The 13654-nt window shown below is 45.8% G+C and overlaps 1 protein-coding gene across 3 annotated transcripts in view; it reads left to right on the top strand.

Moving 5' to 3' along the window:
• The window catches only part of DCAF8 (DDB1 and CUL4 associated factor 8), a 55506-nt gene that overhangs the window by 26567 nt on the left and 15285 nt on the right, over positions 1–13654 (top strand). For all 3 annotated transcript variants that reach the window (XM_048828351.2, XM_048828350.2, XM_048828352.2), the window contains exons 6-11: positions 378–472; positions 2313–2423; positions 5696–5768; positions 6716–6773; positions 7350–7457; positions 7945–8075. In XM_048828351.2, the coding sequence (XP_048684308.2) occupies positions 378–472; positions 2313–2423; positions 5696–5768; positions 6716–6773; positions 7350–7457; positions 7945–8075 (576 nt within the window). The remainder of the gene's footprint in view (positions 1–377; positions 473–2312; positions 2424–5695; positions 5769–6715; positions 6774–7349; positions 7458–7944; positions 8076–13654) is intronic.

Genomic DNA, 13654 nt, shown 5'->3' with positions numbered 1-13654 from the left:
GTCTTCCCTTACAGATATTAAAATGTGACTTAACTGCCCTAACAACCTGACTGAATCCCCCCTCTGGCTCTGCTCAGCCTGCTGTGTCCCAGAACGCACTGCAAAGTGGGTCCAAGTGGCCAGCTCTGCTTTCTTTGAAGCAGGGGGTGCAGTCTCAGAGCCCTTTTCCCCCTCTTCAGTCTCAAGGCAGATGCACCTGTCCCAGTCCTACTGACAGACTAAAAATCATACATCAGCCTGTCACAGGTTTTGTGAGGCTTAGTCATTGAAGTGCTTTCCAATCTCAGGAGGAAGGGAGGAGGGTATACAGGGGGGAAGGAGTCTTGTCCCACTTGTTGGTTAAAAAGGGAGCCAATCCCAAAGCATTTATCTTCCAGTTGGCCCTAGAGCCGGATTCTCCATGCACTTTCTTATCAGCTGGCGAAGATGCTGTGGTCTTCACCATTGACCTGAGACAAGACCGCCCTGCTTCGTAAGTATCTTTCCTTGACGCTTGCTGTTGATTGCTGTGAGATCCTGGTGAATCAATGAGGTTTTGAACTCCTAATGGTTCCTGAGGCCTCTGACGTTCTGCTGTATGCCAGAACATTACCTCGGTGAAATGTGTAGTGGATCATTTTAAATTGGCCTGTATGTTTTGCTAGTTGTCTGATGTGCAAGGGTTTTATCAGGCTGACCTAGAGACAGCCAACTTTATTGCTCTCAAGTAAGCCTAAGCAAACTGTTTACTCTGCTGTAAAGAATCTTTTAATGACTAAATCAGTGTGTCCCCTTTGGACTGGAGGGCTCAAGGTGTTTGTTAATGGCCCGGATAGACCGTGTTTACACGACTGGTCTGAGTCCTCCCTGCTGCTTTCTGATTCTCTGGCAGATGTTTGGTGGCCCACATGACATGAATTTGGCACACTGTCTGCATTTGTCAGCCTCACTGAATTTAGGCCACTGGGACTGACCTCCCTTCCCCCCTCAAGGGGCTCCCTCCCTCTGTCATGATAGCCGCAGAAGCTCAAGCTCACACTGCAGTGTCTTTGCACCTGTACTGTGGCTGCTGTCAAGGCTCAGTCCAGGGCTGAACCGCATGTTTGTTTTCTTCAAGACCTACCAATGTGACTGAATATGAAGGAGGCTTCTCCAGGTGCGAGATACTCCATTACCCAGTCTGTTTAGTGAAGGGTCTGAAGTGCAGTAATTAATCAGTCTTGCACTTGAAGCTTTGAGTGTGAGCCTCTTGCTACACTCTCTGTTGTAGTTAATTGAAAAATCATAATTGAACTGGCAGGTTGTTTAAGGTTTTAACCTCCTATCACATGTTGCACTGTCCTTTTTTGACAAATTTCCAAAATACGCAGGTTGCTTTTAAAGCAGGCTTCTAGTTTAGTAATAGTCCTTTTCTGAAGCACTAGAATCTCTTTTTGAAGATCTGATTTAAAATGAAGGGTTTCAAAGTCAACAGCATCTGAGCGTGTCGTCTTACATAGACTGTTCTTAGTTTGTATACGTCACATCTAGATTGCCTACAATTTTAAAACCATCTTCTTTGGTTATGGAGCAAAGATTAAAGGGACATTGTTTAAAACAAAAATCTTAGATCTTAAACCTTTAAAACCTTCTGCTTATTACAACTGAAATAATACTAAAATGGAGCTGCATGGTCAGTGAAGCTAGGTATGGTCAGTTTCACATTTTCTGTCTAGTTTTCCTGAAATAGTGTCTATGCTGCTGTTTGGATTTAACACGCCAGGAGATGATTTGAATTGTCATCACTTAAATATCATGAAATATTTCCATTCATACTAGTTTCTACAAAACCTAAATATTAGGCTTGTACTTGTGTTCTAAGGTGCCACAAGTACTCCTTTTCTTTTTGCGAATACAGACTAACACGGCTGTTCCTCTGAAACCTGTTAAAAAAGTTTGAGTCTTATCCTTCTGGCTAGAATAACCTTAGCACAAGTGTTTCTGCTTTTGGATAAAGTCTGGTGCCCTTTAGCTTGCAGTACATTATTACCAATTGTACAGATGCATCAGCCTCTGGTACAAGTAGCAAAACGCTTCACATCCCCTCTATTAAATTCTGTTTCGAAGGGAAAAAAATCAGAAAATGACTTCACTCCACTGTGTGTTGACTAGGAACAGCAGCATAAAATCATAGTCATGTGCTTTCTTCAGTTTGAGCCAGAAATGACTTGTTTCTTACTCACTTTTTAAGAGTAAAAAAGAGAAATCTGTCTGCTGAGTGAGCTTAGAGATATGCCTGCAGTTCCCATCTGGGCATTGTTAACACATGGATCTTATTTTCCTCCTCTTTAAAGGAAACTGGTTGTGACAAAGGAGAAAGAAAAGAAAGTGGGTCTCTACACCATTTATGTGAATCCCTCTAATACGCACCACTTTGCTGTGGGTGGCAGGGATCAGTTTGTCAGGTAAGTCCATCTCCAGAAGATATGAGAGGCAGAGTCACTGCTCCATATTGGGCTAGAGCATTTGGTTTAGGCGTGTGATCAGTGCCCTGGAGAAAGCCGAGCAGCTCTGAAGACTCCTGTAACTACATCCCTTCCATAGTCTTCCAACACACTGTGTGGTGTTTCATGGGCATTGCTGCTTCCACAGGGCATCACTGGGGCCAAGGAGGAGTCAGAAAGGGATTAGTCTTTTTTTTTTTTTTTATCTGGATGATATCTACAGTTGTATCTAGGTTATACACCCATGTGCTATGGTGCATAAACCAACCTCTCCTGATGGGTTGAAAGCAAGCTGCCATTACAGGCTGGTTCTTCTATTATTAGTCTGCTGGTGCCTTCCTCGGAAGCATCTGTTTCTAGTCACTGTCCAACAAGGTGCTGGATTAGGAGGATCACTGATTAGATCTGGCAGTTCCTATGTTCTCCTACTCAAGTATTTTGAATCTGCTGTATTTAAAACACGAGTTCCAGCCTGTATGACTATTACTCCCTTCATCTAAATCTCTCCAAGAGCTTTCACTGCACATGAGCACAAATCAACCCGCCTCAGCTCAGAACTCCCATTCGCTTTTGTGTGCAACTTCGGTGTCACACTTGAATCTGCCTGTTTACATGCAGCCTCACCCTAAGAGCATCAGAACGGCTAAACTGGGTCAGACCAATGGTCCATCTAGCCCAGAATCCCATATTCTGATAGTGGCCAGTGCCAGATGCTTCAGAGGGAGTCAACAGAACAGGACATTTTATTGAGTGATCCGTCCTGCGTTATTCAGTCCCAGTTTCTAGCTGTCAGAGGTTTAGGGACACTCAGAGTACCGGGCTGCATCCCTGACCATCTTGGCTAATAGCACTTGATGAACCTATCCCCATGAACTTACCTGTTTGTGTGGTGGTGTGTTTGTTTTTTTGAACCCAGTTATACTTTTTGGCCCTTGCCTTATCCCCCGGCAACAAGTTTTACAGGTTGACTGTGCGCTGTGTGAAGAAGTACTTCCTTTTTGTTTTAAATCGTCCATCAATTTCATTGGGCGATCTCTGGTTCGTGTGTTATGGGATGGAGTAAATAACGTTTCCATATTCATTTTTTCTCCGCACCCTTCATGATTGTATAGACCTCTCTCATATTCCCCCTTCAGTTGTCTTTTCTTAGCTGTATAGTCCCGTCTTTTTAATTTCTCTTTGTATGGAAGCTGTTCTGTACTCCTAGTTTTTTGTTGCCCTTCTTTGTACTTTTTTGTATTCTAATGTTTCTTTTTTTGAGATGGGGCATCTAGAACTGCACAGAGTATTCAAGGTTTGAGCATACCATGGATTTATTTAGTGGCATAATATTTTCTGTCTTATCTATCCCTTTCCTACTCATTCATAACACTCTGTTAGGGTTTTTTTGTCTGCTGCTGCATGTTGTTCTCTGAAAACATCTGCTCAGTCTGCAATGACTCCCAGATCTTGCATGGTAACAGCTAGTTTAGATCCCATCTTTTTGTATGTAGAGCTGTGACTGTTTTCTAATGTGCATTGCTTTCATCTGCAAATCTGAATTTAATTTGCCATTTTGTTTCCAGTCTCCCAGTTTTGGGAGATCCCTTTGTAGCTCCTCACAGTCTGCTTTGGACTTACCTTGAGTAATTTTATATCGTCTGCAAACTTTGCCACCTCACTGTCTACCCCTTTTTCTAGATCATTTATGAATGTCTTGAACTGCACTGGTCCAGTACAGATCCTTGGGGAACCCTACTATTTACCTCTTTCCACTGAAAACTGACCATTTCTTCCTACCTTTTTGTTTAGTATCTTTTAACTAGTTAATGATCCATGAAAGGACCTTCCTTCTTATCCCATGACACCTTACTTTGCATAGGAGCCTTTGGTGAGGGACCTTGTCAAAGGCTTTCTGAAAGTCTAAGTACGCTGTGTAAGGATCACCCTTAGTCAAATTTGTTGACTCCTGTTAAAATTCTTTGAGATTGAGGCATGATTTCCCTTTTCAAAAGCTGTGTTGACTCTTCAACAAATCGTGTTCATGTGTGTCTGATTCTGTTCTTTGTATAGTTTCAATCAGTTTGCCTGGTACTTAAGTTAGGCTTGCCAGGCTCGCCTCTGGAGCTTTTTTTAAAATTCGGCATCACATTAGCTATTCTCCAGTCATCTGGTACAGGTTTCAGAGTAGCAGCCGTGTTAGTCTGTATTCGCAAAAAGAAAAGGAGTACTTGTGGCATCTTAGAGACTAACCAGTTTATTTGACAATAAGCTTTCATGAGCTACAGCTCACTTCATCAGATGCATTCATCGGAAATCTTATGCTCAAATAAATTGGTTAGTCTCTAATATGCAACAAGTACTCCTTTTCTTTCATTTGGTACAGAGGCTGATGTAAATGACAGGTTACAAACAGTTAATAGTTCTACATTTTCATAGGAGTTCCTTCAGAACTCTTGTGTGATACCAGCTGGCCCTGGTGACTGTGTGGTGGTGGTTTTATTGGTTGGTTGGTTGTAAACCTTGTTCCACAATTATACACAGCCTCATCCTGTCCTCCACAGGCTCCCCACTCCTGCTTGCCCCAGACCTACTCCACAACCCAGGGGTTTTCCCTTCACCTGCTCAACTAGCACTAGCCACCTCTGTCCCCCTTTTTCGGGGTAAGAGCCTTTTCCCTTTCTGCCAGCTGGCAGGAGATACAATCTTGTCTCTTGCCACATGGTGTCTGAGTTGCATCAAATCTCAGCTGAAAACCTATTTTCTCCCTTGCCTATCTTCTCCCTACATTCTCCCTTATCTTGCTGTTTAGCTAAAACTCTCTGGGGTGTAGTTGGTACAAATGTAACTGCTCCAGCGTGATGTAAGGAGACAGTAAGCTGCAGGTGTTGCCTTCTATCAGATGAGACTCAGATTTAAGGCCCCAACCTCTCATTGTCATTAAAGATCACATGGCTGTGCTCACAAGAGCTGGTGTGTCAGCCTCTATCATGGCCAAATCCCAGTTCTAATACTTGCATTTTATCTACGTTCCCTCTAGAGTTTCAGTTGACTGCAGTCTTAAACAGCTGCCACATTCCATCTCGGAGGTGGTGCATTTAATTGAGGGTGAAGTGACTTGGATACGTCTAATCTGCATAGTTAGAAGCTGTAGGGCACTTGAAAACTCATTTGCAGAAAAGCACTTAATTCGTGCAAGAGCTTTGTGTGTTTGAATTTGGCATTAATCTTACCGGCTTTCTGTCTTCATCTAGGATTTATGATCAGCGGAAAATAGATGAAAATGAAAACAATGGCGTGCTTAAGAAGTTCTGTCCTCACCACCTGGTAGGAAGCTGCTTTCATGGTGTATTGGAATTCCTTCCCCCAGTTTACGGGGGTTAGGGTTAGAGGGTTATTCCTCAACCATGGCCTGCAGTATCCCGTACACCCTATATGCTGCAGGTGTGGCCTGGGAAGGTGGGTCAGGAGAGGGTATGTACTGTTGGTGTCTAACTCTTCATTTCCTTGTTCTTGTGGGTTTGCCAGGCTTGGGGTGAGTGGGCATGTAGCAACCCTAATTGCTTTACAGCAAAGAAGCTTGTATATACTGGTCGCCTAGGTTTTTAATGATTTGGGGGTTGGGCTTGGAGGGGGCGTGAACATCTGTAGTGGGTAGAGGTGCAGCTGCTGGTGGCTAAAATGTTTTCCACTAGCTGTGCATGAACCCAACTATGTAGGAGAAAATTGACAGAAAAACACAGCTCCGATGGAGAAGGTATTGTGTGCCCAGCCCTTATCAATGAAGTTTGCATGTTCTCCGCCCCAACCAATCAGGTTTGCGTGCACAGCACATAACCATTCAGTTATGTGAAGAGCAGCAGAAAAGGGCCCCTAAATCTGACACTTAAATCTATGAAGTGTTGATCCAGATCTACTCAGGCTACGCTGTACTGTAGAGTCTTATGGGGAAAAGTAGGGTTGCCAAGAAAAAGTTACACCCAGAGCCCAGTTTCAGAGACCTCCTATCTGAAAATTATGGAGCAAAACCCAACAGACTGCCTGGCGTGTTTCACCCTTCGAATGTTCTAACGCTGTATGAAATGTTACAAAGATGGGCTGCCTAGGTTTGGAGAGAAACAGGCCCCATTTTGAAATCTGTTGTCGAACACAGCCAGTCGCTGTCAGGCACCACCATAATAGAGTATGGTCAGCATAACTGCATCACTGAATTAGCATTTTGGGAGCAAAGGAAGTCTGACTAGAGCTGTCTGGTCCCTCCCCCTTGCTTTTAGGTAAACAGCGAGTCCAAAGCTAACATCACCTGTCTCGTGTACAGCCATGATGGATCAGGTATGTAGAAGCCCTATGTCTTTAGGGCCAGCACTGCCACCACCTCCCTCTGCTCCCGTGGGCTCCTGCTCAGTAAGGCGCTGAGCAGTGGGAATATCATGTCCTTGAGTGGAAGCCTTCATGTTTGGACTTCTTGTGTGTAGTCCTAAAGGAACAAATGTTGGGAGGGAAGAAACATACCCCACAGCTAGGACTGCACAGCCACAGACGTCTGCTACATGGGGGCAGGCCCTGTATGCTAGTGACTGCAGTAAGGACCTGGGACTTCTGGGATCTAGGTTCTGTGTGCAGCTGAGTCAGATTCTCTGTGCTCTAGGATGAGTCACTTAACTCTGCCTCATCCCTGAATGTCAAATGGGAAGGACACCGGCCTACCTTCTTTACAAGGCTCTGAGATCAGCCCTGGCTCTTGGGCTGTGGTGCAGTCTGCTTTGGGGGGTCCTGGGAGGTCTGCTGGCATAAGCTGCTGTATTGCTTGCCCATCCTAGCCTTTGTTTCAGGGCAGACTGTCTAGCATGTTAAAATCCACAGGCAGAGGCTAATGATCCTGTGTGCACGTCTCTTGTTCTGTGGCAGACCTCTTGGCTAGCTACAATGATGAAGACATCTATCTTTTCAACTCCTCTCACAGCGACGGGGCAGAGTACATCAAGAGATACAAGGGACATCGCAATAATGCCACAGGTAAGAACAAGCCATTAATGGGCACCCCTGTCTCCTTCCTCCCTGATATTGTTCACTAATGAGCATGCACAAACCCCTTGGCCTCTAAAGTGGCAGGGATGCTTATGCCATTAAAAACCTCTGAGGCTTTTAAACTGAGATCTTTCACGATCACTAAATCTGCAATCTCCACTCTGAAGAGGTTCAGTGGATAGTGCAGTTTTGAACTGCAGGGCATCAGTAGAGCTGCGTGAGGAATAAGGTCCGTGCCTGTTACTGCCTTGTTCTTAGTCCCTTATTTCACAAGCACCAAATTCACATGTTAAAATCAACTCTTGGGCTTGTACAGCATGAGCGTGTATGTGGGGGGGGATGAACAGATCCATGCTGGTAACCTTGGAAACTTGTTGTCAGCTGGGTATAAAGTAAACAAAATCTCACAGGGAGAGCTGTGTGGACTTCAGAGCTGTCCTTGAGCTCTCTGCTTGCAATCTCTCTCTCCTTTCAGTGAAGGGTGTTAATTTCTACGGCCCGAAGAGTGAGTTCGTGGTGAGTGGCAGTGACTGTGGACACATCTTCCTGTGGGAGAAGTCATCCTGCCAGATTGTGCAGTTCATGGAGGGTGATAAAGGAGGAGTGGTGAGTGCCCTCTTCTGTTGTATGTGCCAGACTCCACAGCCATGCTGCAAAGCCATCTCTTGTCCAAAATCCTTTGAGCTCCCACTGCATTAGATAGAATTTTTAGATAGCGAGTTGGGAGTTGTGATTCATGGATTCTCTTCTTAGTGGTGAGGGCCGTATGGAAATTAGGAGATTTGGGTTTTATAACTAATTCTGTCACTGATGTACAAGGCACGCCACTGGACCCGCAATGGGGTATTTGTCCACTTCTGTGAAGCACTCTAAGGTATTTGTAAAAATGCTAATTTTAACAGTAAATGCAGCTTCTTGACCCTCTACATAAGAATGGCCATACTGGGCAGACTAATGGTTCATCTAGCCCCGTATCCTGTCTTCCAACAGAGGCCAATGCCATGTGCCTCAGAAGGAATGAACAGAACAGGTAATCAAGTGATCAATCCCCTGTCGCCCATTCCCAGCACTGGCAGTCTGAGGCTAGAGACACTCAGAGCATGGGGTTGCATCCCTGATTATCTTGGCTAATTGCTATTGATGGACTTATCCTCCATGAACTTGCCTAATTTTTTGAACTCCGTTATAGTCTTGGCCTTCACAACATCCCCTGGCAACAAGTTCCACAGCTTGACTGTACGTTTGTGTGAAGTACTTATGTATGTTTTAAACCTGCTGCCTATTTCACTTGGTGACCCTTGTTCTTGTGTTATGTGAAGGAGTAAATAACACTTCCTTATTCACTTTCTCCTCACGATGTTCTAGCCCTCAGTCCTCTTCTCCCCCCCCCCCCTCCCCCAGTCATCTCTTTTCCAGTCTGAACAGTCCCAGTCTTTTTAATCTCTCCTCATATGGAAGCTGTTTCATACTGTTAATCGCTTTTGTTGCCCTTCTAATCACCCTTTCTCTTGCTAGAGTCCTGTGAATCACTGAGTAGCATTCCCTCCCCCCAGGCCATGTCGTGCAGAGCATCTGACAGAAGCTCTCCCAAGAGCCCATCAGCACTGCTTCCGAACTGACGTTACATTGTGGCACAATGCATTAGAGCAGCTAGATCGGGAAAGACTCATTCTCTTCCTATGCTCCCAATAAAGGCCAAACAGGTACTCCTGAACTGATCATGGTGGCAGTGTCAAGAAGTCCTCTGAAGCTTGTAAATCACTGGTATAGTATGATTTAAAGTCTTTGGCCCTGATTCCTGCTCCTCCTTTCTCTAGGGACTAGGATGTGAAAGAATTGGTCCCATTCAAACCAGGCACTCAAGCTGTTCTAGGGACATGGAGTAGTTCTGGCTGTGAGGGATAGAACCTGCTGCCCCACATGCTTGACGTAGCCCAGAATGTTGACTATTGGACTAATGTGTTATTAACCTACCTTTCCTCCCGTCCTCCAAACAAAATCTTATCCCTGCATGCAAGAGCAAGGCCCCACCTCCTATTGTACACGCCCCTGCAGCTAGGTTTTCATCACTTGACACTTTCCCTCTGTGGCTCTTAAAGTGCTTCAGAAAGTAGAAGTATCATTGTCCCCATTTTACAGACAGGGAAACCAGCGTCCAGAGCGGAAGTGACTTACCTAAGTTCACCCAGCAAGCTAGAGAGCTGGGAATAGAACCTAGGTCTTCTGACTCCCAGTCCATTGTCCTCTTCACTAGACCCTCCCCCTTACCACAGCCTGTGAAGGAAATGAAATGGATGACATTTGACCACACAAGCTTCCTGTCTTGAGGGATGTATTTTAGCTAGCTTGTTGGTGTTTGCAACCCAAGGACAGCTGTGTGGGGCTCGTGCCTGAGGCTCGGTGAGCGAATGTTGAATGGAGTCAAGTGGAGTGACATGCAACTGCATCAATGGGGAAAAATCTGAAATATTTAAAAGTTGCGTATCTGGTTGTAATTGAGGTAACTACGCTTAGAGAGACTTACCTGGACAGTTTCGCCAACCAGGAGTATGAGACGTTTACCAGCAGTAACTTTCTCAAATGCTATCTCCACCCTATTGCCCAATAGCCAACCTTGCGAAGATCTGCCTAAAACCTATGTAACTCCTCTGTCAGTGGGTTCTGTTTCAGAGGCGGTTTGGTAGAGCTGCATTTACAGCGACCTTATTAATCCTGTGGTTTAACCATGGGTCACTGGGAACCACTCAAGAAAACCATGCAATTTTCAGAGCAAAAGTGTTCCAGGGAGCATTGGAATCCTGGCTGTACCTCACCACAGGCAATGAACATTGTAATTGCATGGCCAGATGGAGAGACGGTGGCATCAGGGAGTAAGGCGGCAGCAACAGCTATGAACAAGTTCCTGTTCCCTGGGCCTAGCAAATTGCTGTGGTTGCAGATAAACACTGTGCCCCGTTGGGCTCAGTCATTCAGTCCCAGCTCACTAGACAAGTTTATTAGCATGTCGTTGCTGTGAGTCAGAGCCGAGGTAGGAAGGGGCCATAACTGTTCCTGTGGAGGACTGAGCCTGGGCGTTCTGGGATTTAGGGCTGATACCAGCCTTTGGAGCTCAAACTGTGCCTTGCTGCGTAGTGCCAGATGTCCTAGCTATGAAGGAGTCTGTAGTCAACACACAGGCTTGTTCCTGCAGGGTTGCCACTACTGCAGTCCTTCCATTTGTGATTCTCTCGAGCCTGATACGGCTTCTGCTGATGGCTAAGGAAACCAGGGGTTCCTACTGGCAACTTTAGATCTATTTTGCTGCGTTATACGTGCAGGAAGCAGGTTGGTAGTGGTACTTGAACAGGAATGGCAACAAGGGCCAGTTAGTGCCAGTCTTAGGGGTGACACTTAGCCTAGGAGAAGGTCCCTCCCTGTCGCTTTCTGGGAGCTTTAATCTATCACTTTTCATCAGCACTTAATTTTAGCAGTCTGATCAAGCAGAGCACAGCGGATTCTGTGGGTTCTGTATTTTGAACAGGGCCCCAGAATACTTTCTCAGAACACCTCTAGCAACACCATGTTGCTTTCTAGCAGTAAGGGTGGGCAGGTCACCCCCCAGCCCTGCAAAAACCGAACAAACCCTAAAACCTCCATAACCGTGGTTGGAAGCTCCTGTGATTTTTATTGGTCTGTCCATGTTGAGCCTTAATCTGCTCCTGTCAGGAGCTCTGAACTATTTGCTCCAATGCCGAACCAACTCTGTTTAAAAATGGTCTTTCCTCTGCTACCAGTTAGCACTGTCTTGGCCAGTGAATCGATCCGAGCTCCTACCCAGTGGGAGGCTCGTCAGTGTTTTGTTAACCAGTGGGGCAGAAAGTCCTGAGAACCTCTAATCCTCAGTGGAAGTGGCAGCTTTGAGGCTGTAAATTACAAGGAATCTTTCACCTTCTCTCCCTGGAGTGTTGCTTTGACTGTCCCTAACTTTACTGCAAAGACAGAGCACCAGCCTAATTTATCCTAGGTTGTTGGGAATGGTCTTCGCTGCTTGGCTGCTGGTGTGAGACCCACATAGTAATACTCTGCAGTTATGTAGCAGCTTCTCACTAAGGAACTCTTACAGACCTGGGCAGTCCTCTCTTGCTTCCTGTCTTGCAAATATGGAGACTCTCCCTCAAGCCTTCACTGCTATCCATGGGGCAGCACCACCTATATCGACTTCTCTAGGTCCTTACGGTGGCTGGCTGGACATTCCATGTGAGTCCATCTCTGGCACGCTTATTGTGCCATCAAAACGGTGGGTGCCATGTGATTGCAGGCCTTTTTAGTGGCATTCCATGATAAACATGTTTTGGAATTCGTTGACCTTCCATTCTGATACATCCATACCAAGGAAAGGCATGGGAACAGAACCAGTGCTGATGAAGATGGTTTGTGTTTTTGGCTTTAAATAGCCTCACTTCTGATCTTGTCCTGCCATTTAATATGGAGCAGCTTGCAAAAACGACAAGAATTGAAAATATCAGCCTGGTGGTCTTCACCCTTCCTCAGCACACGTTTCATTTCCATACAGTTACGTTGATATGACCGTGGTTCTGTAGATCCACAGCTTCATGGCAAGTTAGGTGTCGCATCGTTCCCCCAGAGGCCTCTGAAAGACCCAAAACATGGCAGCAGCTGCTGTTCTACAAGTGTCCACATCTTTACACCATCCTCCGAAACTGACACTAACAACGTATCTGAGAGTTGCCATGGACCGTTTACTACAGAGCTGGTTGGAATCTAGAGCTGGATGCTGCTTGATGGTAAAAGCCAGGGACTTCGTTTTATTTGGATTAATAACCCGAGTAATGCACGCTGCTGCTTGCCCAATTGGATCAGCCATCAGCTACAGCGATCCACCAGAGCCAACTGGACAATGTCATCAGTGTAGTCAAGACCTTGACATAGAATGGCGTTGAGCAGTCAGTGCTACCAATAGCGGCCTCCTCAAGCTTATCCATCAGCCAATCAGTGCTGATATTGAACAAGAATGGTTAAAGAACCGAGCCTTGCAAACTCCCATGGAGATAGGGAACTGTGCCGTGTATCTGCCATTGACTCAAACACAGCTTTCTGTTCCGTTTTAGAGCTCTTCTGTTAATGGCTCTGTCTTCCCAGGGATGCCCAGACGCCTCATCAGATCCCACACGCTTGCTCAATGCACAGAATCAGAGGCCTGATGGAGGTCTATTAATAAGTGCTGCACACGGCTTATTAAATTGAGCCATCTCTGGTCAAGAGTGGAACCACCAGGTCTAAAGCCACACTGAGCTTCCCGGCCTTTGCCACAAAGTGCACCATTGATTCCAGACCTTAACATGGAAGTGAAGAATTTCCCTGGGTCCGCAACAGCTTAATACTTCATTGCTCTTTTCCTTTCAGTCGTTGGGAATATTAGTGCAGCCAGGTGATCACAAAGAGCCTATGCAGCCACAGTACAATGCTCTTGCAGCTCAGGGATGATCTTGAAAACACTTGGTCCCTTCCCACGCTTCAGCCTGTGGACTGTGATCCGAATCTTTTCTTGGCTGAAGGATGGAGACCCTACCAGAACTTTCTGCCCTTCAAATTGAAGAGCGGCTGCAGGCAGCCACTCATCAAGGAGTATCTTGAAATGATCTTCCTGTCAAAGCAGCTGATTTCTGAAGGCTCGGGCTGATACTTGCATCCCAATCCTTCTGGACAAGCCGGTGCCGCCACCTCCTGCAAAATATCACAATGGTGGCAGCTTGTTCCAAACTGCCTGATTTGACCACCAGCACTCCTGATCTTTCTGACAGAATGACATGACGTTCAAAAGCCAAACCCATTCGGCTTTGCTTTTGTAGCCTTTTTTTGTTCTTAGCTACGGCTGCCTTGAGCATTTCCTCACGGATCCAGGGAAGATGATTGAAGGGCTGAGACCCAAGCACTGAGCAGCAGCAGTCAGCACTGATGACTTGAAACAATGCCATTCCTTATCAGACAGAAGGAGTGAGGCCTCTGTTTCTAACACTTTGGCGTTAGGCAGTTAAGAACAGAGAGCCATCTGATAGCTTGGTTGCAGTGAGAGCTTTCAGTTGAATCAGACTAATTTTGGCCTATCTGTTGCTGTCTTTGAAGTCAGAGGCACACTTTTGCCAGCAGAAGTCAATGGTCAGTGTCAAAGTTGCAGCACCTTTGTG

This window comes from Caretta caretta, chromosome 24, assembly GCF_965140235.1.
Source record: "Caretta caretta isolate rCarCar2 chromosome 24, rCarCar1.hap1, whole genome shotgun sequence".
Lineage (NCBI taxonomy): Eukaryota > Metazoa > Chordata > Testudines > Cheloniidae > Caretta > Caretta caretta.
This window is presented reverse-complemented; position numbering and strand designations above follow the sequence as displayed.